General features: G+C 43.0%; 1 protein-coding gene across 2 annotated transcripts in view; it reads right to left on the minus strand.

Annotated features, from left to right (window-relative positions):
- Nucleotides 1-26,903, minus strand: part of zswim8 (zinc finger, SWIM-type containing 8) — a 103,826-nt gene that overhangs the window by 23,444 nt on the left and 53,479 nt on the right. For both annotated transcript variants that reach the window (XM_015945550.3, XM_015945549.3), the window contains 6 exons: nt 26,596-26,818; nt 18,279-18,568; nt 12,821-13,044; nt 11,205-11,702; nt 6,343-6,520; nt 6,041-6,214 (listed from right to left, as the gene is read on the minus strand). In XM_015945550.3, the coding sequence (XP_015801036.3) occupies nt 6,041-6,214; nt 6,343-6,520; nt 11,205-11,702; nt 12,821-13,044; nt 18,279-18,568; nt 26,596-26,818 (1,587 nt within the window). The remainder of the gene's footprint in view (nt 1-6,040; nt 6,215-6,342; nt 6,521-11,204; nt 11,703-12,820; nt 13,045-18,278; nt 18,569-26,595; nt 26,819-26,903) is intronic.

Consider the following 26,903-nt stretch of genomic DNA (forward strand, 5'->3'; position numbering starts at 1 on the left):
ACTATTTGTAAGTTCAGTAATATTCTATCTTAAAGCTGCTCTACCGAAAACATTATTTCTTATATTATTTAAGTAATTATAGGCAGCACACTTTAAAAATTATTGCTCACTATAGTGAATAGATGAATGTTCTGTTTTTCAGGGATTTTGAAATCAAAAAGAAATTGAAAACTATTCTACTGCTTTTATTAAGTAATGGAAAATTTTGTGAGAAGAATCGTGATGCATTTCAGACTAAAATCGAATCTTTAGGCAGATAATCGGAATCGGATCGAATCGTGAGGCAGGTGGAGATGCACACCACTACAGCATAATATCAGTCATAAAGGAGCGCAAAAATATGTCAACAATGTAAAGGCTTGTCTCAAAGTACTAAATTAATGTGGAGACAAAGTGCCTAGATTGGTGTCTCATTACCTAGATGAGCTTCCGCCAGTGACTTTTACCAGCATGGATGTATGTGGCATATTTCGCAAAATGGAGCATCTCCATGCTGTTGTTTTTGCCATGAAGAGCGCTTTACAAATACAGGCTGAGACCAGTGAGGCCTTGCATGCAGTCACCGCATATGTGAGTGAACGTGTGCGCGCCCTAGAATTGTGCGCTGATCACGGATGCGCTAACGAACCGTTACCTGGATCTCCAAAGTGGAGCCAGGTTGTGAAACGGGGTCAGCGACAGTACAAGGAGCCTGTAGCTGCTAAGCCGGCGCCTCGCCCAGGACCTACTCTGGGACGGAGGAAAGCTGCCAAAACGATTGTGGGAACTGGAGGAGCAGGGAACATCAAAATGGTCTAAACAAAACTGATGAGGGTCTTTGCCTCAAAGATTTCACCAGACCTAGACGCTGTCACACTTAGCGCCTATCTTAAAGACAGACTTGAGCATGGAGTAAAGTGTCAGAAGATCACTACTGCAAACAACAGATACGCTTCATTCAAAGTGTCCGCTGAATGTAGTGATGTGGCTGTCATGTACAATCCAGAACTCTGGCCTGAGGGAACATTTGTGAGGCATTATAATGAGCCGCGTAAAGTTGTTAATGCTCCTCTTACCTATGTTGTTATAAACAAGCCCGTTGCTGGTGTGAGCACAAATGAATAACTGCTATGGGCATTAAAGTGCACTCATACAACTGTGGTGGCCTGCACTTAGGGCAGAGTGCAGATGTTAGAGCTTGCCGTATTGTTGTCGACCAGTTGTTGCAGCACTGTGACATACTGTGCTGACAAGAAATATTTTTAGCCAAGCAGGACTTAGACGGTCTAAACTCCATCAACGACAATTTCCTTGGTGCTGGAAAGTCAACTACTGACTTCAGTTTGGGAATTAAAAGAAGAAGGATACCAGGAGGCATGGCTATCCTGTGAAAAAGAGTCTGGACTCATTGATAAATGTTGTTAGACTTGGTGTGGACTGGTGTATTGCAGTTAAAATGAAACAGAATGGCAAAGATTTGATCATTTTAAATGTGTATGCTCCATATGAATGCATACAGAATGAGGATGAATATTTAAATAAGCTTTCTTTTATTAGCTCCTTTTTACAAAATGAAACATCTACTACTGTCTATGTAATTGGTGATTTGAATACAGATAACTCTGCTAAAAACTGCTTTTGCTAAGCATCTGATCAATTTTTGTACCAATTTTCATTTAAAATTATCCAGTAGAGAGCTCCTGCCAGTGGAGAGCTACACATATATAAGTGAGGCCTGGCATACCACGTCCTGGTTGGACCATTGCATCTCTACAGCAGATGCTCATGCTGCTCTGACACACATGAATATCTTATACAATATGTCCAGTATGGATCATATCCCTTTTGAAGTCATAATTAGATTTGATTATACAGTGGGGCAAAAAAGTATTTAGTCAGCCACCAATTGTGCAAGTTCTCCCACTTAAAATGATGACAGAGGTCAGTAATTTACATCATAGGTACACTTCAACTGTGAGAGACAGAATGTGAAAAAAAAATCCATGAATTCACATGGCAGGATTTTTAAAGAATTTATTTGTAAATCAGGGTGGAAAAAAGTATTTTGTCAATAACAAAAATTCAACTCAATACTTTGCAACATAACCTTTGTTGGCAATAACAGAGGTCAAACGATTACTATAGGTCTTTACCAGGTTTGCACACACAGTAGCTGGTATTTTGGCCCATTCCTCCATGCAGATCTTCTCGAGAGCAGTGATGTTTTGGAGCTGTCGCCGAGCAACACAGACTTTCAACTACCTCCTCAGATTTTCTATGGGGTTGAGGTCTGGAGACTAGCTAGGCCACTCCAGGACTTTCAAATGCTTCTTACGGAGCCACTCCTTTGTTACCCGGGCGGTGTGTTTGGGATCATTGTCGTGTTGGAAGACCCAGCTACGTTTCATCTTCAAAGCTCTCACTGATGGAAGGAGGTTTCGGCTCAGAATCTCACGATACATGGCCCCATTCATTCTTTCCTTAACACGGATCAGTCGTCCTGTCCCCTTAGCAGAAAAACAGCCCCAAAGCATGATGTTCCCACCCCCATGCTTCACAGTAGGTATGGTGTTCTTGGGATGCAACTCAGTATTCTTCTTCCTCCAAACACGACGAGTTGAATTTATACCAAAAAGTTCTGCTTTGGTTTCATCTGACCACATGACATTCTCCCAATCCTCTGCTGTATCATCCATGTGCTCTCTGGCAAACTTCAGACAGGCCTGGACATGCACTGGCTTCAGCAGCGGAACACGTCTGGCACTGCAGGATTTCATTCCCTGCCGTTGTAGTGTGTTACTGATGGTGACCTTTGTTACTGTGGTCCCAGCTCTCTGCAGGTCATTCACCAGGTCCCCCGTGTGGTTCTGGGATTCTTGCTCACCGTTCTCATGATCATTTTGACCCCACGGGATGAGATCTTGCGTGGAGCCCCAGATCGAGGGAGATTATCAGTGGTCTTGTATGTCTTCCATTTTCTGATAATTGCTCCCACAGTTGATTTTTTCACACCAAGCTGCTTGCCTATTGTAGATTCACTCTTCCCAGTCTGGTGCAGGTCTACAATTCTTTTCCTGGTGTCCTTCGAAAGCTCTTTGGTCTTGGCCATAGTGGAGTTTGGAGTCTGACTGTTTGAGGCTGTAGACAGGTGTCTTTTATACAGATAATGAGTTCAAAAAGGTGCCATTAATATAGGTAACGAGTAGAGGACAGAAAAGCTTCTTAAAGAAGACGTTACAGGTCTGTGAGAGCCAGAGATTTTCCTTGTTTGAAGTGACCAAATACTTATTTTCCACCCTGATTTACAAATAAATTCTTTAAAAATCCTGCCATGTGAATTCATGGATTTTTTTTCACATTCTGTCTCTCACAGTTGAAGTGTACCTATGATGAAAATTACTGACCTCTGTTATCATTTTAAGTGGGAGAACTTGCACAATCGGTGGCTGACTAAATACTTTTTTGCCCCACTGTATACCTGCTACAGGAAATTATGTAAACAGTCCTTTGATTGGTCTTCTCTCTCATCAGAAGATCTGGAGTCCTATTATGATTGCACTGATCAAATGTTATGCAGCATCAAATTAAGAAGAGAAGCAGTTATATGCACAGATGCTAACTGCTCCAACACTGACCACAAAACAGATATAAACTCTATGTACTGTGACATAGTCCAAGCGTTACTTGATGCAAGCCAGTGTTTCACTCAAAGCCGAAAGAGAAGTAAAATTATGCTTGGTTGGAAAACGTGTGTGTCTCAAAGTAATGCTCAAGAAGCCACTACTTCCTGGGCTCTTGCAGGCAAACACAGATATGATCCTATATTTGAGAATAAAAAGCTGACAAATGCAAAATACAAATATGCTATAAGATTCATTATGAAGAATGAGCAAAAAATGAGGGCAGATTCCATGGCTAAGAAACTCTTAGGCAAGAATAACAAACTATTTTGGAAAAAGATAAAAATGATTGCAGAGCTCTGGCTACAGCACTACAGTAAACTGTTTACTTGTGTGCCAAGTGAACCTTTCCAGGTTGATAATGTTGATGATGTAAATACTATTGACACTCAGGAGGTTCATCAAGCAATTAAAAATGTGTTTGTAGGCAAGACTACAGGATTGGATCTGATCTCTGCTGAACATCTTAAATTTGCAAGTGTGAGGTTAGCACCCCTTCTTGCCTTATGCTTCACTGCCTTTATGCTTCATGGTTTTATTCCAGACTCCATGATGAACGTTCTTTTGGTTCCTGTGCTGAAGAACAAATCAGGGACAGTAGGCAGCTCAGATAATTACAGGTCCATTGCTCTTGCAAGCATTCTCTCTAAAGTTTTTGAACAAATACTGCTGACAAGATTGGACAAATTGATAGTGTACTGACAACCAATTTGGATTTAAGCCTAAGCATGGCACTGACGTGCATTTATGCTCTAAAGGAGCTATCAAGTAGCTACAAAAACTCAACTGTTTTTATGTTTTTTAGATGCCTCCAAAGCTTTTGATCGTGTGAACCACTGAAAAATATTTTATAAACTGTGGAAAGCTGGTGTGCCTAAGTACATAGTTAGATGTTTGTCATATTGGTATACAAACCAGACCATGCTGGTCAAGTGGGCCAACTGTGTATCTGCACCTTTTCAGGTCTGTAACGGAGTAAGACAAGGGAGCATCTTAGCACTGGCATTGTTTTCTTTTTATATGAACAATCTGTCTAAACAGTTAATCCAGTGCAGAACTGGCTGTATGGCAGGAGGTACAGTTACAAATTGGCAGGAGGTACAGTAATAAATCATCTGATGTATGCTGATGACATAGTGGTATTTAGCCCAAGTTCAGCTGGTCTTCAAGAGCTTCTTAATGTGTGCTCTGAGTTTGGTGAACAGCATGATGTTGAATTTAATCCTGCTGAAAGTATAATCATAATCTGTCGAATTAAAGAGGACAAATGGATCAGATTTCCTGACTTCAAGGCTATCTGGCTCTATTTTAAGTGTTTCAAATGAAGTGAAATATCTGGGTCATGTGTTGACAGACAACCTGTCAGATGATGAGGACATTTATCGTCAGTGCCGAATGTTATATGCACAAGCTAATGTACTGTGTTGTAAATTTGGATATTATTCTGTTAACGTCAAACTTAACTTGTGTAGACCTTACTGTACCTCAATGTACACAGCACATTTATGGTGGAACTATAAAACAGCTAGTGTCCAGAGACTACAGGTGGCTTACAACGATGCATTAAGACTTCTGGTAAAAAAAGCCCAGATGGACTAGTGCTAGTGAACTGTTTGTTTCTGCCGGGGTCAGCACATTGAAAGCTGTTTCAAGAAATTTTATGTATAAATTTATATGCTGTCTTAATATGTCCAAGAACAGTGTCATCCTAACTCTGTGTAATACCAGATAGTGGTGTACGCTACACCTCTAACCTATGGAAGCACTGGTAGTATTGTCTCTTGTAGGATACTTACTGTTCTTCTTTGAACAAGTTTGTTGTTTTCTTTTTAATGTCACCTTTGTATATTTTTCTATGTATTTTTTGGACCGTGAGTCTGCAATAAAGGCAACTACTACTACTAACTACTACTATGTAAATTACTCTGCTGTCTTATTTGCTATTTTGTTGTATGATCTGAGGACCCGCTCGAAAATGAGATGACACATCTCAAGCGGTTTCTATCCTCATAAAAATATAAGTTAAAAACATAATAAATAAATATTAAAAGGACCTAATAGCTGTTTGAAAAAGACATCTGTTTACAACTATTCATTTTAAACCATCTGATTTCTCTACATTATCAACATTTTAAGTATTTGTGCTATAAACATTAATTTAAGACTGTGTTAAATAATCAAGATCTCAATTCAAGTCAAAATAACCACAATTATTATTTTTGTCGATATCGAGCAGCCCTAACCCGTATATTTACTTTGTATTGTTATAGATAAAAACCATGATTTGGAGTTTACAATTGTAAAAGCATTTGCCATTTCTGCTTTGACCTTTTTCACACCAATGTACATGAACTTTCTTTATTCAAAACATGACTCCTCACCAACTCTGTAGGCAGAATGCAGGTAGTGCAGGCCCTGTTGGCTGATTGGCTGGCTGTGCTGCTCATCTTCTGTTGGGAAAGCATTGCTCACCAATGCAGCAGTTTGGGGGGAAACAGCAGGCAGGGATGCACCCTGTAAGGCCTGCATGGTTGCCCCAGAATGAATGCTGCTGACTGTAAAACATGACCAACACACACAATTCAAAACAAAACAGTGCAAGCTCAGTTCCTGTACAAGAACACTAAACATTAGAAATGAGTTCTCATAAATGTCCATTTAGAAAAAAGAGCGTAGTCCTGACCTGCCACAGTCGTGCTAAGAGGAAGGCCTGTTTCAGTGTGGTAGGGATGGACGGCGATCTGCGTCATAGACGGTACAGGGACTGTTGGAAAGGTGACTGCTGTGGCTGCCAGAGGGGTCTGTGGGGGGCCAGCCACTGAAAACGGGTACTGGGTACCAATAAAAGCTGGATGAATCCCCTGTGTACACAGACATTTATACACCTAATTAATCATAGGAAATATAATAAAACTTCTATAGTGTATCTGTTGATTAGGTGATGCCAATTATATATATATATGCATGTTTAACAGATAACTAGTTCTATTGCCCCGTTTTTCAGGAAATCCCTTTAAATGTTAGGGATGCACTTGTTAGCAGACTTATTTCAGGGATTGAATCTGATTTTCCTCACTCATTTCTATAAACTATCCACGTACAAAAATTACAATGCTAACTTGAAAATCCACTTATTAGGAGTTTTTACGAATATACAGAAGGCAATCTGTCTGCTTTTCTCCTGAGCGTTAAGTCTGCTGTAAGTGTGTACTTGTGTTCACGCGCAAGTGCACACGCGCTCGTTTTGCTTTTATTGTTGGCAGTCTAAGGTGCACCTGTACAGTATTCATGCTGTCCAAACAGCCCCTTGATATGCCACACCTGTGTGTGGGACAGAATACATATGGGAAAGGAAAAGGCCTGATATGGCATTAATTATTTCTTCCCTGGTTATTTCGGAGGTTAATGGATAGTTTGCCTCCTTACCAATTAAAGTCATTTAAAAAAGCCTTTACTTTAACTTTTGCAATTTGAGTAGTCTGACTATATAACCCTGTAAAATGTTTCAAATGCTCTGTACTTCATCTAACTCAGTTACTTACTATTTTATTATAAGTGGGTTCTGTGAATTTGAAAAGAATGTTTTTAGCTTGTTTCATAAAATGTATGTTATTTTTTTTACCTAATATTTTTTCCATCTCCTGTTTAACCTGCCTAATTTGATCGATTATGGCAGTGTTTTGTCAATTACAGTGGGGCAAAAAAGTATTTAGTCAGCCACCAATTGTGCAAGTTCTCCCACTTAAAATGATGACAGAGGTCAGTAATTTACATCATAGGTACACTTCAACTGTGAGAGACAGAATGTGAAAAAAAAATCCATGAATTCACATGGCAGGATTTTTAAAGAATTTATTTGTAAATCAGGGTGGAAAATAAGTGTTTGGTCAATAACAAAAATTCAACTCAATACTTTGTAACATAACCTTTGTTGGCAATAACAGAGGTCAAACGATTACTATAGGTCTTTACCAGGTTTGCACACACAGTAGCTGGTATTTTGGCCCATTCCTCCATGCAGATCTTCTCGAGAGCAGTGATGTTTTGGGGCTGTCGCCGAGCAACACAGACTTTCAACTACCTCCTCAGATTTTCTATGGGGTTGAGGTCTGGAGACTGGCTAGGCCACTCCAGGACTTTCAAATGCTTCTTACGGAGCCACTCCTTTGTTACCCGGGTGGTGTGTTTGGGATCATTGTCGTGTTGGAAGACCCAGCTACGTTTCATCTTCAAAGCTCTCACTGATGGAAGGAGGTTTCGGCTCAGAATCTCACGATACATGGCCCCATTCATTCTTTCCTTAACACGGATCAGTCGTCCTGTCCCCTTAGCAGAAAAACAGCCCCAAAGCATGATGTTCCCACCCCCATGCTTCACAGTAGGTATGGTGTTCTTGGGATGCAACTCAGTATTCTTCTTCCTCCAAACACGACGAGTTGAATTTATACCAAAAAGTTCTGCTTTGGTTTCATCTGACCACATGACATTCTCCCAATCCTCTGCTGTATCATCCATGTGCTCTCTGGCAAACTTCAGACAGGCCTGGACATGCACTGGCTTCAGCAGCGGAACACGTCTGGCACTGCAGGATTTCATTCCCTGCCGTTGTAGTGTGTTACTGATGGTGACCTTTGTTACTGTGGTCCCAGCTCTCTGCAGGTCATTCACCAGGTCCCCCGTGTGGTTCTGGGATTCTTGCTCACCGTTCTCATGATCATTTTGACCCCACGGGATGAGATCTTGCGTGGAGCCCCAGATCGAGGGAGATTATCAGTGGTCTTGTATGTCTTCCATTTTCTGATAATTGCTCCCACAGTTGATTTTTTCACACCAAGCTGCTTGCCTATTGTAGATTCACTCTTCCCAGTCTGGTGCAGGTCTACAATTCTTTTCCTGGTGTCCTTCGAAAGCTCTTTGGTCTTGGCCATAGTGGAGTTTGGAGTCTGACTGTTTGAGGCTGTGGACAGGTGTCTTTTATACAGATAATGAGTTCAAAAAGGTGCCATTAATATAGGTAACGAGTAGAGGACAGAAAAGCTTCTTAAAGAAGACGTTACAGGTCTGTGAGAGCCAGAGATTTTCCTTGTTTGAAGTGACCAAATACTTATTTTCCACCCTGATTTACAAATAAATTCTTTAAATATCCTGCCATGTGAATTCATGGATTTTTTTTTCACATTCTGTCTCTCACAGTTGAAGTGTACCTATGATGAAAATTACTGACCTCTGTTATCATTTTAAGTGGGAGAACTTGCACAATCGGTGGCTGACTAAATACTTTTTTGCCCCACTGTATATGCAATCATTCTAAGTTTTTTCAACTTGCCTTGTAACTGAAGGAATTCTTTAGCCTTCTTTTTAATATAAGATGCCCTTTCAACAATTTTCCTCTGTAGAACAGCTCAAGCTGCATACTCCACTATACTACGGTTAGTTTCGCCATTATCATTAAGGTAAACTCATTTGTCATTTATTTTATAAAACCACAGTCATTAAAGAGCAAGCCACATCAAAATCAACTTTTTGTTGCTGATAATCTGTACAAATGAGTGTCTGATACTGTTGTAGACAAGTGTAGTAATTATGTTTGCACTTTCTTTAAAAACTCAAAATTCTAGCTGAAAACGTCAGTCTAGCGCCATCTTCAGCTCAAAACTATGCAACTTAGCTATTGTTTAGCATTAGCATTGAGTCTGAGTCCCAACAAAGCTTATTTCCATTTCTGGATAATGGGCTCATGTTGCTCACAGGAAAATTAAGCATTCTGGAAACGTGCCTATAACCATTTCCATTAGAAGGCTTTTCAACGATAGGATTACGAAGATCTTGGGAGAGTCATTTGCTTTTACCCAACATGAAGTCTTTCCTCCATTCCTCCTGGGTAATGAGCAGTGGCGGATTTAGCAATTTGGGGGCCCAAGACGAACACATACATGGGGCCCTCTTACACAAAATTTTCAACAATCTTATCTTTAAATGGATTTGTGAAACTCTACTCTCTTCTGACATGAGTTATTTTCACTTTTTATTAGTCCTCTTTTTTCCTGTCTTTCTCTCCCTTTGAGTTCCTTCAATATTTGCTCTGCTTTCTTCTTCCTGTCAGTGCTCCTGTGCTTTTGCCTTTCTTTTTTTTCTGCTATTTTCCATTTTGGTCTATGTTTTCCTCCTCTTAAACATTTTCCATTGTCTTTCCTTTTCTGCTTCCTTTTGATGTTTACATTGAAAAACGACATCACTTTCGGAAGTGAAGATAAAACCTTTTTTAAAACAAGCTGCTTCTTTTTCTTATTGGAGCCATTAGGATAACTCCATTTCATGCTTAATGTTTTGACTACTGCTTTGAGTTTGATACGAATGCTCCCGCCTCTCTTCTCTTCTTCTTATTTGTGGTCTTATGGCACTTGGCAAACAACAATTTGGTGCATAACTGCCACCAACTGGATTGAAGTGGAATTATTACCAATCACTTCCTGTTTGTGCATCGGCGTCTTAAAGGAATAGTCCATTTTGGCATTAACAGAGGGGTGCCAGCAGTCAGGGCTAGAAGGACCCCCAACATTAGGGGGGCCCAGGCGGTCGCCGACCTATGCCTAATGGTAAAACCACCACAGGTAATGATATGCCTTTAGAGGCTAAAGCAGCTCACTAAAACAGCTGATATCAATTAGAACTGATGGGGGCAGGGTTTCTCTCTCAATACTGAGAGATCTCCTGGCTTTTTATGTCATTTTGCACCTAGTTATCTTCATGGTTTAATACTTTTTCCCTACGTCTTTTCACTTTACACATAGCTTAATTTATGGACATAAATAATTAGATGTCTGCATGATACTTGAGTAGATTTTGACATGTGGTGAAAATTTTGTGTTAATAGCCCACTTAGAAAGCTCTATACTGACGAAAATGCTGATGTGTTAAATCCCCACTTTATATTGCAAGCACTGATGCTGCAATGACAATAAATGTGTTGGATATCATGCAGGTCTTAATGCTCAATTATTTCTTGTTGGTGGGATGCAATTTTCATGTGATTTTGCACATTATAATTGAAATGTGCTCCACACTCCAGAGTGAACTGGAGGGACATGACAAGGCTAAGTGCATGCTGGCATTACAGGCTCCTCCCTCTTTTACTTTCAGCTTAAATAACATACATTTTTGTCTTTAATCATGAAATATAGTCATTTTTTTCTCACAAATTGACAACATTTTGGCATTATAGAATTTATCTACCTCATTCAAACCTATTTGAAACTATCTCAATATGAACTTTCCATTACATTTTAGAGCTCTGCAAATTTTCAGATGAAATGTGATATAACTATTCAGAATGACATTCCATTAAACATTGAGTACAAATTCAGCTTTGAAACATATGAGATTGATCTGGGCTAGATTTGTTTAAACAGTTTCTAAAAGTCAGATATGAGATGGCTTCTTCATACAATCTGAATGTAGCTTTAGAAATTGCAGGTTTGCTACTGGGTTTACATTTTTTAAAAACTTGAAGGCAAAGTAGAGGACTAGACAGAGATGGGTTCTGACCTGAGGATATGAAGTTCCAGGCACAGGAAAGACTGCTGGCCGAGACACGTGATGCATCGGGTGCCCCAGGTATTGTGGTGTGCAGACAGTGGGAAGGTGGGCCTGAATGGTTGTGTAGGGATGGAGCCCCTGGCTGTGGTGGTGGGTCATGGCTTGGCCTGACATACCATGGGACTGGTAAATAGTGGAGCCCACAGAGATCACGGGTACAACAGCTGCTGCCGTGACTGAGGATGTAACTGCTGCCACTGCTGAAGACTCCATGTTGGCTACATTCTCAAGGACACCACAAGTGGAATCTTGGAGCCTCCTAGTAGAACCACCATTGGCCCCACAGCGCCCAGACATCTCTCTCAGCTGGCTAGAGCCTCCAGCCACTGATTGCTCATACAACCAGTACCATTGATGAGCAACCTCAAACAAAACCTCAGGGTACACTCCTCCACCTTTGGCTGCTTCCTCTACTGCCATGCACGCCTTTTCAAGCATTGTATTGTCCTGCAAGGAGAATGAAGTGGTACAGTACAAGAATGAGTTTCCGAGATTGCCATGTATGGACATTCTTTTCCCAAAAAGTCAATTAACCCTCCCACTGTCTTTATGGGTGACCCCGCGAGGAAAGTTGACCATTGAGCAGGATTGAGGGTTTATCCCTTGAGGTCCACGTGGCAGGGGTGAGGTGGTGCTCACTCCTCACCCCTGCCACATGGACCTAGGGGATAAACCATCAACCCTGCTCAATGGTCAACTTTCCTCGCGGGGTCACACCCATTAGGACAGTGGGAGGGTTAATTTATTTCCAAGAATTTTCTAGCACATTAAAAAAATAAATAAATTGTTGACAGGCCAAGTGAAAATTAGATTTGTTGTCATGTTAAAGGCCTTTTAAGATTGTTTAACTACAAATTTGCTAAGAATTAAAATGTTTCATCAACTAGGTTTTTATTGGGTTGCCTGCTTTATTGAGCTCCCTGGGCTGCCACCTTACTGTGGTGGAGCCGTCTGAGGCTTTATGCATCCGGTAGGGTCACCCATAATAAACATGTCCATGGTGATGTATCAGACAAAGTGCACCCCACATGCCCACCTTGAGAGGTGTGGTTGGGAGGAAAGACCCTCCTGATCTAAATCCAAGATGTGCTTTGTTGTTGGACTTCTGTGCTCATGAATTGTCCATAATGAACATAATGTTTAGGCATAAAGGTGTCCATATGTGCTCTTGGCTCCAGGATACCTTAGGCCACAGCTCGATGATCCATTTTAGTGTCATTTCATCTGATCTGCGGCCGCATGTCTTGGACACTTGGGTGGACAGACAGGCAAAGCTGTCAAATGACCACAACCTGGTGGTGGGTTTACTTTGTTGGTAGGGAAGGATGCTGGTCAGACCTGGTAGGTTCTAGCAGACCCTCACAAGTCTTCCACCAAATGAAATTAAAACACACAGATAACACTACAACATGAGGGTAGTGTGTGTGTGTGTGTGTGTGTGTGTATGCGTGCACACGTGTGTATAATGGTGTATGCCCTGCTTTTTTGATAAATCTAAATAAAAATTTTAATGAGTGCTAAAATCTCATTATGTCAGTCACACAGAAGTGTAGTATAAATGGTACCTGTTCTTTACACTGCACCAAGGCTCTTTGGATTTCATTAGGATTGAGGGCATGTGCATGAGGTAGGCAGCTGAGGGCCAGCTCAGCCGCTGCACGAACCATGTTGGGGTCCCTGGCCCGTGATGCTCGATCTGCCAGAGAAGCCACTTCTGGGGGGGTCAAGTGGCCATCCCAACACTCCACTAAAATGTTTAGGGCAGCACTGCCAATCTCCATGGCTTGGCCTGAGAGAAGACGAGAAGACACTCAGACGGCTTACAAAAACAGACACGTTGCCTTAATCTGAATAAATTATGACCTTTGAAATGTATGTATACATTTTAGTTTGAGTCAACTTGAACCAAAAAGGCCTACTAATAATTGAGCTCAGGCAACCAGATAAAGTAGTTAAAAAAACATATTTTATCTGCATGTAAACAATATCCAACTTCAGACCAGCTAAAAAATATAGTTCCTCCAGCAAGTACCGTCTTCCCTTAAGCCCAGAACACACTGAGCATTTTTCTGCTGTTGCACAGGACTCCTTCATTTCACAATGTGAGGACTCTAAATAGGTGGAAAACTGTATGTATATACATATACGTACAGTGGGTACGGAAAGTATCCAGATGTAAATTTTTCACCGTTATATTGCAGCCATTTACTTGCCCATTAAATTCAATTTTGCACCCCATACTGACAGGAAAATACAGACATTTTTAAATTTCTGCAGTTATTAAAAAAAGACAAAATGGAATATTTTATGGTTCTAAGTGTTAAGACCCTTTGCTGTGACACTCATATTTAACTCAGGTGCTTTCCATTTCGTCTGATCATCTTTGAGATGGTCCTACACCATCATTGGAATCTAGTTGTGTTTTATTACACGGGTTGGCCTTGATTAGGAAAGCCACACATCTGTCTATATAAGACCTTACAGCTCACAGAAAATAAGAATCATGAGGTCAAAGAAAAAACCTGAAGAGCTCAGAGACACAATTGTGACAAGGCACAACTTTGGCTTTTTCTATTTTACTTGCTAAACTGATCACAATATTTACAAAATAATATTTTAGTTAATTTGCTATTTCTCCATGGTTACTTATGAGAGTTCCATTTTCACTGGTCAGAGCCTCTACTGAACTTTAATTTTCATCATTGTTATTAATATATTACCTTAATGATTTTTAATATTTTCCACATTGCTTATTGTTTTTGTTCTGTTGTAATAATTTGTCAAGGTATTCCTTTTTACTAGTTCTCATTATATTTGTTAGTTTGTTTTTATATTTCTTGTATCTGCTTTCAGCCTCTTTTGTTCTAGTGTTTATGGACATTTGGTATAGTGTATTCTCTTTTTACAGGCATTTTGTAGCCCCATTGCCACCCATGGCTTGGTATTTTGTTGCTGCTTCTGTTTTCTAATTGACAGTTTTTATTATATAATTCAAGTATTTTTGCGACAAAGATTTCAAATGCCTTACTTGGATTATGTCATTTATACAATATTTTTTCCCAGATTTCATTCTTTAAGTATGTTTTAAGTGCAGTGATGGATTCTGCAGTTCTGTATCGGCTCAGGTTGGGCTTTTTAACTTTTGTATTATTTCCTATATTTTTCAAGTTTTGTATGATGGCAAAGGCTGGAAGATGGTCACTAATATTGTTGATAAATACACCACTCATTTTCTTTTCTTTTCTTTGTGAATATATCGTTTATTAGTGTTGCTGTATCTACTACAATTCTGGAAGGTTTTGTAATTAGAGAAAATAAGTTGGTGGCGTACATTGTGTTTATAAAGTCGGTGGGTTTTACATGTTTGTTTGGATTCAACAGATCCATACTGAAATCACCACAGACTATTATTGGTTTTTTGTTATTAACTTTGTCATTTATCTCATTTACTTTTATCTGTGAATGTCTGGAGGCAGCTTCCAGGTGTTCTGTAGACGCATGAAATTATTATATTTTGTAATTTTTCAACATTTATTTCCAGAGATAAACGTTCATAGTTGTTTTCAACTTTTTCCATCATCCTTTTGAGTGCTGTGCATCTCAGGTCATTAGCTGCATAAATAGCAACCCCATTTCCTTTCTCATTCCTCCTTTTCATTGTGAATAATTCATATCCATCAAGATCCACTTCATTTGGTTTATTGCCATCTAACCAGGTCTCAGATATGGCAATTATATTAAACTTCTTAAAAAATTTTCAAGTAGTCCTTCATTTTACAAACGTTTTTGTTTAGACTTCTGCTGTTGACATGTATTATTGACAGGGCCCCATCTATTTTCACATTTTTGTTTAAGGTTTCCTCTGTGTAGTATTCAGTTACTACATTTGCAATGTTATAGAGATATATTACTGGATCTATGTAGCTGTCTAATTCGTGTACTTTGAGGATTTTGTCATCATTGTTGTGGTTTATTTTACCTGTGTTAATTTCTGTAGTCACTCATACTTTTCCAGCTCCTCAATGTGTTTTATCACTAGGACTTTGGCTTCCTCTGGTGACCCATTCAGTTTAATTATTATTTTACAGTTTGCTGTCCACGCTGACTGAATTTTTTTTCAGTTTTTTTAAGAGTCATGCCTTCCTTGCCATCTTTGTATTTTTCTTTGTTAAATGTTAATTCACATACACGTCAGTTCCTTTGAGTTGTCTCCCTTGTTTTAGAAGGGCATTCTTGTATCTTCTGTTTGCGATTCGTATGATCATGGATGATTTAGCATCTTTGTTTTTACGAGGTAATAAATGGCAAGCTTCAATGTCTGTGTTGGGTATGGCTATACCTTTGTTGGTAACGAAAGATGTCACCTGGTTCTCCAGAGAGTTCATGTCCATGTCTGTTAGCACCTCGCCATCCTGCTGTGTTACCAGCCTGGCGTAGGATCGGGGCCTGGTCTCCTAGCCTGGCCTACCAGACTCCTCCTCTGTTTAATTCTGCACAGAGAAAGGGTCTGGGAATTCTCCTATACAAATAACCCCACCCCCTGAGAATTCTAACTGAGCCAATCAGCGCTGAGTAGCGTACGTCACACACCACAATGTAGAGTTTGTCATAAATCTGGTGACTGAAGCAGAGTTCGCTGCAGCTCTTTCCTCTGTTCTAAATGACTTGGACATGTCTTTAAAACCACAACAAGAAGTGCTAAAAGCCTTTCTTCTAAAGAAAGATGTTTGCGCTATCACCAGACACAATTTTTGACTACAGCTAAAAACCTACAGCGTTGCGCGGGTCTGCCTTTCTGTCTTCTTTTTCTGATTGTTTATTTTTGAGCTGCTTAGTCCCGCCCCTCACGTACCTGTCTGCCAGAGAGTAACCAGACTCTTTCTCTGTGCAGAATTAAACAGAGGCTGAGTTCTTCAGGCTGAAGAAGCCGGCAGCTGTCGGCGAAACTGTAGCTACAAACAGGTAAACAAAACTGTTTCTGTGTTTAAAAAGGAACGAAAGCATGGATTTACAAAGACACAGCAAGAACACACCTAAGATGTTCAAAGGGTCTGAATACGTAGGACCATGTGATATTTCTGTTTTTCTTTTTTAACTATTATTGGCAACAAAAAATGTCTAAAATTCTGTGTTTTTCTGTCAATTTGAGGTGTTGTGTTTAAATTATTGAGAACATTTTTTGATTTAATTGATTTTAGCAAATGGCTAATGGAGTGAAATATTGATAGGGGTCTGAATACTTTCCGTACCCACTGTATTTACACTATTTATATACACTATATCAGGGATGGGACTTTAACGTGTTAATTATGATTAATTAACTAGGAAAAAATGAAACATAAAAAAAACTCCATACAGAAAATCAGAGCTTCCATTTCAAGCAAGGTGGAACCTTTTTTCATTGCATGCTTTAGTGGTAGACCGAATATCACGGACTCAGACGACAATGCACAGTGCTCTTCTAACAGCTATTAAAATGGTATAATTTGAAGAAAAGAAGAGACACCCAGACTTCTCTTTCCCCAGCTACTTGATCCAGCTCTTCAGGGGGAATCCCAAGGTGTTCCCTGGCCAGCAGAGAGACATAGTCCCTCCAGCGTGTCCTGGGTCTTCCCTTGGGTCTCCTCCCAATTGGACGAGCCCAGAAAACCTCACCAGGGAGGTGTCCAGGAGGCATCCTAACTAGTTGCCCAAGCCAGCTCAACTGGCTCCTCTTGACGTGGAGGAGCAGTGGTTTACTCCAAGCCCATCCTGGATGACCAAGCTTCTCACCCTATCTCTAAAGGGAGAGTCCAGCCATCCTGCGGAGAAAACTCTTTTTGGCCGCTTGTATCAGCGATCTCATTCTTTCGATTTCTACCTAAAGCTCGTGACCGTAGGTGAGGGTAGGATATCGACCGGCAAATCGAGAGCTTTACCTTCCTGCTCAGCTCTCTCTTCACCATGCCAGATCGGTACAGTGCCCGCATCACTGCAGACGCAGCACCAATCCGCCTGTCGGTCTCACACACCATCTTTACCTCACTCGTGAACAAGACCCTGAGATACTTAAACTCCACTTGAGGCAGGACCTCGTCCCTGACCAGGAGAAGGCATTCTACCCTTTTCCGATTTAAGACCATGGTCTCTGATTTAGAGGAGCCGATTCTCATCCCAGCTGCTTCACACTCTACTGCAAACCGCTCCAGTGAAAGCTGGAGATCACCGTCCGATAAAGTTAACAGGACCAAATCATCTGCAAAAAGCAGAGACCTGCTAAAATTATCCTTTACAGGGTTAATGAAAGGCCACCCAGTCCTTATTGCCCCCTGTGGCCAGAATATTGCACTTGCAACTTCACAGTTGCCAGTCTGCTCTGCTGGGCTGACTATAATTCTGATGAGTAACATTCATCCTCTGATTAGATATTCACTCGGCCAGTCTGTGAGGGTACATACGCTTACACATGAGCTTTTTCACTGTGTTTCACTGTGTTCAGGATATGGTGAGGGTAGAAGAATGGTAAAAACACCGCCAGCGGGAATGTAAAAGAACACGTGACGTGGTAGATGTGTAGCAGAAAGTTAAAAGTGCATCATATAAATGATGTTATAATAGTGATTGTGATATAACTGTATTACTAAAAGTAGAAAAGCTTTACTTTTGAAATCAGTTTGAATGTACAATTTTTGTGAAGCAAAGAGCAAGTTGAGGTCAGAGCAAGATTAAACAAAAACGGGGTTCACCTAACGACCTGTTGTTTAGGGGATTTAGGTGTATCGGCCGAAAACCAAAAATGCACTTTTGGATCATTTTTGGATGAAATGTGTTGGTGGCCGAATTTTCAGTGCATCCCTGTTCTCAAGGGTACCTGTATCTTACATCCTCATTTGTAAGTCACTTTTGATAAAAGTGTCTGGCAGATATATAAACACAATAGGACAGGACTTGTTTAAGAAAGAAAGTACTTCTATTAAAATGAGGGTCTTAAGGTGTATAGGTATATTTTATGCATGCACACACAACCACACACACACCCCTCACCAGTGATCCAGGACACATGGGATGAATATGTTCTAGAAAGCCAATTGGGTGAGACAAAGTTGTGGAGGCCAAGAGCATAGAGCCCAATCTCAAAGGCACAGAGATGCAGGTTTCTATGTGGTCCTTGGTGACCACCGCTGGCTGAAGGCTGGGTAAAAATGGACGTTGAAGAGTTTCCTCCAGCTTTGATGAGTACAGTTTTGGCCAACTCGAAGTAAAAGTGGGCTGCTGCTTCTGATGGCTGATTGGGCACATGGGGAGCATGGCACTCTAGCCGCCGTCCTTTGTACCTGAACACATGAAATGTTTGAAATGTTAACAGATCAACGGATGCACATAATTAATCAATAAACATAATGGGTTTAGATATCTTAATTATTCACTTTAATATCCAATTGATGCCTTTATCAATTGTTCACATCAAAGTTTCTCTAAATTTGACTTTCAAAGCACTATTAAAAGTCAAGAGGCTTCTATAAAGTGGCTTCTACAAAATCTGGGTTGTCTATACAAGTCTTTAGGCCTTGAACTGCTCATTTAATCAATCAATTTTCAATCTTTTGTCAGACAATTTGCACAATACTATGATCAGAAACAAAGAATCTATATAGGGTTCAGTTCTGGACCACCAACATTTCTAGGGGCTCATGACCAGCAGTATAACTGTCCAATCACATTGCAGAGTAATGGTTTTCAAAAGCGCATATAATTAAGTTGGTGTTGTTTAGCAGTAATTTAATCAACACTTGTACAGTGGTCTCTAGTAGGAATGAATGCCTTGAAGGTCGTACTCTAGGGAAAAAAAAGCTCAGGTAAACCAGTTTCAGGAACTAGAAAATTGCCTAATCAGAGAGCTTCAGATAAATAGATTTAGACACTTATTTCTTGAGATTTAAGACACCTCGCCTAGGACTGGATGACAGTAATACGACTCTACCACTGACTCTGTTTGCTCTGTAACATTGATGTTTTATTTCAACAAATAATATAAGCCTAAAGGATTTCTGCTGTGTGATGGAGTTGTTAATGTTAACGGTTAGCTTCTGCTAACTGAGAAGTTCTTTGGTGCCAGATGCTAAATCAACGAACAACCTACCCAATTACGAGTTAGGATGAGTGAGTCCATGAATGTTAAGTGACATACACTCACCAAAAGAATTATTAGGAACACCATACTAATACGGTGTTTGAACTTTTTCCTTCAGAACTGCCTTAATTCTATGTGGCATTGATTCAACAAGGTGCTGAAAGTATTCTTTAGAAATGTTGGCCCATATTGATAGGATAGCATTTTGCAGTTGATGGAGATTTGTGGGATGCACATCCAGGGCACAAAGCTCCCATTCCATCACATCCCAAAGATGTGGTGGACTGACTCGGGTTGAGATCTGGTGATTGTGGGGACCATTGTAGTACAGTGACTCACTGTCATGTTCAAGAAACCAATTGACATGGTGCACTATCCTGCTGGAAGTAGCCATCAGAGGATGGGTACATGGTGGTCATGATGGGATGGACATGGTCAGAAAAAATGCTCAGGTAGCCCGTGGCATTTAAACAATGCCCAATTGGCACTAAGGGGTCCAAAGTGTGCCAAGAAAACATCCCCTACACCACTATACCACCACCAGCAGCCTGCATAGTGGTAACAAGGCATGATGGATCCATGTTCTCATTTTGTTTACGCAAAATTCTGACTACCATTTGAATGTCTCAACAGAAACCAAAACTCGTCAGACCACGCAACATTTTCCAGTCTTCAACTGTCCAGTTTTGGTGAGCTTGTGCAAATTGTAGCCTCTTTTTCCTATTTGTAGAGGAGATGAGTGGTACACGGTGGGGTCTTCTGCTGTTGTAGCCCATCCGCATGTTGTGCATGTTGTGGCTTCACAAATGCTTTGCTGCAGTCAATCCTTACTTTGGTTAAATAAACCAGTTGTTAAACCCCCACTCCTCTGTTTGGTCTTCTTTCTTGTTACAGCCCACCACTCCTAGACTGGGTTGTACTTGTAACAATCTGCAGACAGATTTCTGAGTATCTCCTCCTTTGGTATACAGATCCTCACTGAGCCAAGTACTGTGAATGTTGGTTACGTATCGTAACCCCAGATTCTATGAGTCTAGTCGCAGCCCTTAAGCGAGCTGCTATTGGAAGGATGATCTCCGCATCAGCCAATCATGAAGAGCTTAAGTGTACGCCCACTAATAGTGGGCCCCCTTGTGGGTATATAAGTGGAGCGACTCCACTGTTCGCCTCCGATGGCTCTTAGTCCTAACAGAACCAGTGGGGCCAGTGGCTTAAGGGCTGCGACTAGACTCATAGAATCTGGGGTTACGATACGTAACCAATGTTCAATTTCATCTAGTCTTAGCCCTTAAGCGAGCTGCTATTGGAATAATGCGCAGCTGGATGGGTTTACGCCACACTGGTTAGCTCAACCAATGAACACCCCCAACACGTCCTCTTTTAGTGAAGGGCGCTCAGCCTCAGTCCAGGCTTAAAGGCTGAGGCAGACAAAATAAGAGTGGAGCCCCCACTAAAAAACATCATCCACAAAAGGATGAAATCATCCAAGCAGGGTTGATGAGGTGCCATAAAGCGTTCATTCAGCCTGCTGAGGTCCAAGCACTGAACGAGTGACGGACCCTGAAGACACATCTCGTAAATAATAACGAGTAAAAGAACAGGGTGATGCCCATGAAGCAGCATGACAAATGTCTTCCATTGACACACCACTGAGGAGCACCGTAGAAGAGGAAATCCCTCTGGCTGAGTCAGCCCTGAGTGCCTCAGGAGGGTCCCGCCCTGATGATGTGTAAGTGAGTGAAATGGCGTCACATAGCCAGTGTGAAAGACGCTGGGTCGACAGCGCCTGCCCAAGGGAAGACTCCCTGTAGTGCACAAACAGGCTTTGTGAGCAGCGAATCCCCGAAGTGCGTGACACATATTGTGCGAGCGCTCGCACCAGGCAGAGAAGATGGGAAGCCACCTCCTCCTCAGAATTATGGGGAGGAGGAAAAAGTCCAGCCAATGAAATTGACCTGGATTTGAAGGATGCAGTAATGCTTTTGGGCACAAAGGCTGGGTTGGGGCATAAAACCGCAGACCCGCAATCCTCCCGGATCCTGAGGCATGCGGGAGCCACTGAGAGGGCAGCTAGGTCGCTCACTCTCTTGACTGATGCCAGAGCCAACAGCAAGGCCATTTTGAGTGACAGGAACCTAAGTGAGACCTGGTCCAAGGGTTCAAATGGGGCTTTAGATAAGCCGTGCAGAACCACCGCGAGGTCCCACTGGGGAAATGGCGGCCGGGACACAGGTCTGTTCCTTCTGAAACCTTTTAGAAAACGTTTCGTGAGGGAATGACTGAAAACAGATCTTTCTCCAAAGCCCTGATGACAGGATGAGATAGCTGCAGCATATGTTTTAATAGTGCTGAATGCGAGGCCCCTGTCCATCAGTATCTGCAGAAACGATAGGACATCCGCCAGCTGGCAGGAGAGCGCTTGAACATTCCGCTCTGCGCACCAGTTCTGGAAAGCTGCCCATTTAGCAGCATAAGATGCAACGGTAGAGGGCGCCCGCGCACTCTGAATCGTGGCCACCAAATCATGCGGCAGCCCAGAAGCCTCTAAGCGTGACAGCTCAGCGGCCAAACCCAAAGCCGCTAGCCTATTTCGGGAGGATGTCTGATTATTCCATCCGCCTGGAGAAGGGCACCCTCCCTCCACGGCAGCCTCCACGGGGAGCCGGACACTAGCGCTTGCAGGTCCGGAACCCATGACGCGGACAAGCGTCTGGGAGCCACCAGAATTACCGAGAGCTGTTCTGACCGAACTCGGTCCAGGAGACCTGCTCCTCAGAGGGACTGGTGGAAACGCATAGAGGAGCGTTCGAGGCCAGGGCTGGTGTGAGAAGGCGTCCGCCCCGAGTGGGGGTCGGTCCCGGGGACTCAGGGAAAACCACAGGCGACACTGAGCGTTTTCGCGAGCCGTGAACAGATCCACAGAAGGTACCCCGAACCTGATCCAGATCTGCGACACCAGCGCAGGATGCAGACGCTAGTCGGAGTCGCGGGATCCCCCTCTCGACAGGATGTCTGCTGCTACATTCAGGACCCCCGGAATGTAGGTGGCCTTGATGGACAGCAGGTGGCCATGTGCCCAACACAGTAAATCTGTGGCTACACGCAACAGTGGGAGAGACCGAACTCCCCCTTGGCGATTTATGTAGGCTGCCGCCACCCGGTTGTCCGTGTGAACTTCGACATGACAGCCCTCGAGCAGGGCAGCGAAGTGTCTGATCACATTCCTCACTGTCATCAGCTCCAACACATTTATGTGCTCGTGCGTGTGGGAGGGCCAGCGATCTGCCACTGTCTGGGACAAGCACGTGCCCCCCCCCCCCCCCAACAGTGACGCATCCGTGAACACAGATACGTGTGACGCAGGACGTCCGATGGGAACTCCGTGTGAGAGGGTGCAGGGATTCCCCCAGTGAATGAGGTCCCCGCCCACTGAGGGGGGAACCCTCTTCATACGTTCCTTCTGACGTATTGGGTGCACCCGGAGGCGGATGAACCAGCGTTGCAGGCGCCTCGTGTGTAGCAGCCCTAGCAGCACTACAGCGTGGGCTGCAGCCATCATGCCCAGAAGTTTCATGACCAACAGGGCTCTCACGATCCTGCGGGGTTGCACGCGGGAAATCACCGTGATAAGATCTGCCGCTCTCACCGGCGACAAACGTGCTCTCATCAGGGAGTCGTCCAGCTCCACCCCGAGAAGCACAATCAACTGGGATGGAAGGATGGAGCTCTTCACCCAGTTTATAGAAAACCCCAGGGTTGACAGATGCTCTGTTAACTTCCTGGTCTATTCCGACGCCTCGTCCTGGGACCAAGCGCACAGGAGCAGGTCGTCCAGGTAAAATAAAACTCTCATTCCCGCCGCGCGCACCGGCTGCAGCGCGGTCTCCAGACATTTGGAGAAAGTGCGCGGGGCTAGCGAGTAGCCGAAAGGGAGGCGATTGAACTGGTAGTGAACTCCCTTGAATGAGAAGCGCAGGAACTTCCGGTGCTTGGCAATCACTGAGACACGGAAGTATGCGTCTTTCAGGTCTATTGACGTGAACCAGTCCCCGGAGCGCACATATTCCAGGACTTGCCTCATTGTCAACATGCGGAAATGCATCACTGCTATGGAGCAGTTGAACAGGGAAAGGTCGAGGATTGGTCTCATTCCTCCTGACTTCTTCAGTACTACGAAGTAGCGGGAGTAGAACCCGAGAGCTCTTGTCCGCGAGGGACTCGGGAAATAGCGTCCTTGGACAGAAGTTCCCGCAGCTCCAGCTCTAGGGTCTGAGACTGAACTTGTGACGTGAACGTCGTCTCCACGATCCCATTGAAGGGAGGAGGAGCGGCCTGAAAATGGAGTGTGTGACCGTAATGAATGGTCTCAGGTATCCATTTGCTCATAGCACAAAGGCGGCGCCATTCGTGCGCGCGTTCCGACAGCGGACGCGTGTTCGCGGTCACGTGAGCAATGTCTGAAGACTGGGTATGCGCCCTTACTGCCGTCGCTCGCCCCAGAGAACTGGGGGCGACCCATGGAGGGCTGTGCTCAAAAGGGCGAGTGCGAACCAGCTGGAAGAGGCTGACTCGCACCGCGGATGGGGCCGCGCGCGGTCGCGACCGCGCCATGACGTCCTGTCCCACCCAGCGTTGTGGGGAAAACGGGACGGGTTGGGCCTGGCCGGAGGATGGGGCCGGTGTGCAAATGGAGCGTACCTTCACAGCTGGCCGTGAGATATGACAGACTGCGGGGATACGTATATGTGCCACAGTACTATTACTGTTATCTATTGAATCAAAGCATATTATAATGTGCTTGAACAATTTAATCATTTCTTAATAATGTTTGTACTGGAAGAGAGAATGGGAGGGGGTCGTCAAAAATTTGACAGGTAAAAAAGGGGTCCCTTGGGAAAAAGGTTGGGAACCCCTGGATCCTGTTTGCAGCACGTGAAGGAAAAAGTGTCTGTTAAAGGCAGCAACGCTTCAAATCTCATGACAACTGCGTGATCACCCACAACTCTACAGTCAACGCAAGGCAAGTTAGTGTTTTTGCTAAAATGCGTGATCCGAGGATTTGAGTTGAGGGAGAATGCAACGAGTCACTATATAAGGGGCTTGACACACGGGAGGCGACAAACGACCGTGATCAGCGAAATTTGTCGCTATCGCTTTTATTACCTGACACACGGGAGGCGACCCACGGCAGCGGCCAGCGGCAAAGCAGTCTACGCGTTCTGTTCCATGGCGAAATCGAAACTTCTGTTGTTTTGTTTGGCTGTGTCAGGTTGGAGGGAATTAAGGTTTTTTAAGCGGTTCAGAGTTTAAAAAGTGGTAGATATGATGTTTCACAAGGTGCTGCTAGAGTTATGTGAAATCTTACTTCTGATTTTACTATATAAAACATAATAATAATCAACTTCTCCTTCATGTTTGCTCGGAGATGTACGGAGCATCCTGCCCGCTCATTGGTCAGTGAATAAAACCTCTGTTGATTGGTCCTCGTCCCAGCGACAGCGATGAAAAGTTGAAAATATTTCAACTTTCTGGGATTGCGTCGCTGGGTCGCCTGTGCACGACACGTGCACGAGCACAAAATTTCACACGCATGTTTTTCGCGTTTCGCTTAGTAGGAGGGAGACCCGCGATTATCGCTTTGTTGCGCATGTCTCATTGAAAATGAATGGAAGAGAGGCGATGTCGCCTCCCGTGCGTCGAGCCCATAAAGCAGCCGCAGCGCCCGCTACCTGCATATAAACCGTGTCGCGTACACCCCCATATTAAAATGACGCTATGCAATACGGGGCTCCCAGGGGCAGATAAGATTTGGTCTCTCTCCGAGAATAATTATGAATTTAAAAAATATTACTGCCTGATGACATTTCCCCAAATCTGCAAAGCTCACTGGAAGAACACAAATAGAGGACAATATTTTCCTGATATGGGGTTTATTACTCAAGTAAGGGTAAAAAAAGTATCTGATCAGAAGGCTACTTGAGTACTGAGTATCATCTGATATAATATTTTTAAATTGATGACAACAGACAAAAAATAAGAAGTTATGGGCAAATATTGGTATTTTAAAGACTAAAGAGGAAAAATGTAAACAAATAAACAACATAATTACAAAATAAAAAATTTTAGGCAAAATTTAGACACAAACTGAGGACAATATTTTCCTGATATACAGGGTTTATTTAGTTGTCTGAAAATGTAGCACGTTTAAAAAAATACCGCGATAATACCAAAAACCGTGATAATTTTGGTCACAATAACCGTGAGGTTACATTTTCACACCGTGACAACCCTAGTATATACATGTACTTTTGTTGATATTTTTCTTCAAATGATTCTCTAAGTGTACACTACCGGTCAAAGGTTTTAGACCGTCCCAATTTTTCCTGTTTTTTATTGGAAATTATGCTGTTTAATGTCACATTGCACTCTGATATGAAAGCATAATACAAATAAGCAATTGGAGTAAAAAAAAAAAAAAAAAAAAGAAATCATGGAATCATTTTTAGACCAAAATGTATTCTAAACTTTTGACTAGTCAAAGTAGCCACCTTTGGCAGATATAACAGCTGAACTGGGGGCTAGGGGTGTGGGGACGGCCGGCCCCGTGGGGGGATCTGGGCGGGGCGTTGGGGATTGGGTCCTGACTTCTACGCTGCTGGGAAGAAAGCAGGAACATGCAGCAGTGCCCTCACAGGGGAGCGGGGGATGTCCAGGAGTGGGAGGACCCAACCTTACCTGGATGTCTTATGTCTTACATATTCTGGAATTTGTGCAAATGCAGGGATGGGAGTAGATACTCTGCTGGGGTAGGTTTGTGCCTTCGGACTCCTTGGGGCTCAGCAATGCTGCTGCTTTGGACCCTGGCGAGATGTGCTGGGGTCTCCATGCCCTGGGTGGCATTTTGGGAACAGAGGTGCCTATTGGGACCAGTGGGGGAACTGGCTCCCTGGAGGGCGTAGGTCAACCAGCCATTTCTCCCCATCCCCACACATTTTTCTCCTTGCTACCTTCACATCATCACACAAACATGCACATAGGACCTTGGGGGGTGGGCAAGTCAGGGGTGTGGGTATAGATCCCATTTCTGTATTCCGCATTCCTCTAATGCATCTGTTCATTTTATTATCACCAAACAGCTTATTAAAAATTCATCCTTTTCTTTTTTTCAGCCTTACACACAGCTTTATACAGCTTTACACAGATCTAAATGAAGGCGAGTTGCACGTTTACCTGCTGGTATCTGTGCTCTTAGCCCTGGCTCCACCACCTGCCCTGCAAGAGCCACTGGAGGAAGAGGAGCCAAGCGAATCAGATGATGAACTACTAATGCTGTCACTGTCCTGGCCTCTTCCCCAGGAAGCTGCTGTCCAACCACCCCGAAGCGGTCTTCGGCTGAGAGTGGGGGAACTGTCTGAGGTTGTTTCTGGAGCACTGCTGTCAATACTTGCCATTCCTGTGAACATACATACAAATTTAGATTGTTTTGCATACGCCATGTAGAATTCTAATTACTTTCACCACCATATTTCTGGGCACGA

This window comes from Nothobranchius furzeri, chromosome 12 (genome assembly GCF_043380555.1).
Source record: "Nothobranchius furzeri strain GRZ-AD chromosome 12, NfurGRZ-RIMD1, whole genome shotgun sequence".
Taxonomy (NCBI): Eukaryota; Metazoa; Chordata; class Actinopteri; order Cyprinodontiformes; family Nothobranchiidae; genus Nothobranchius; species Nothobranchius furzeri.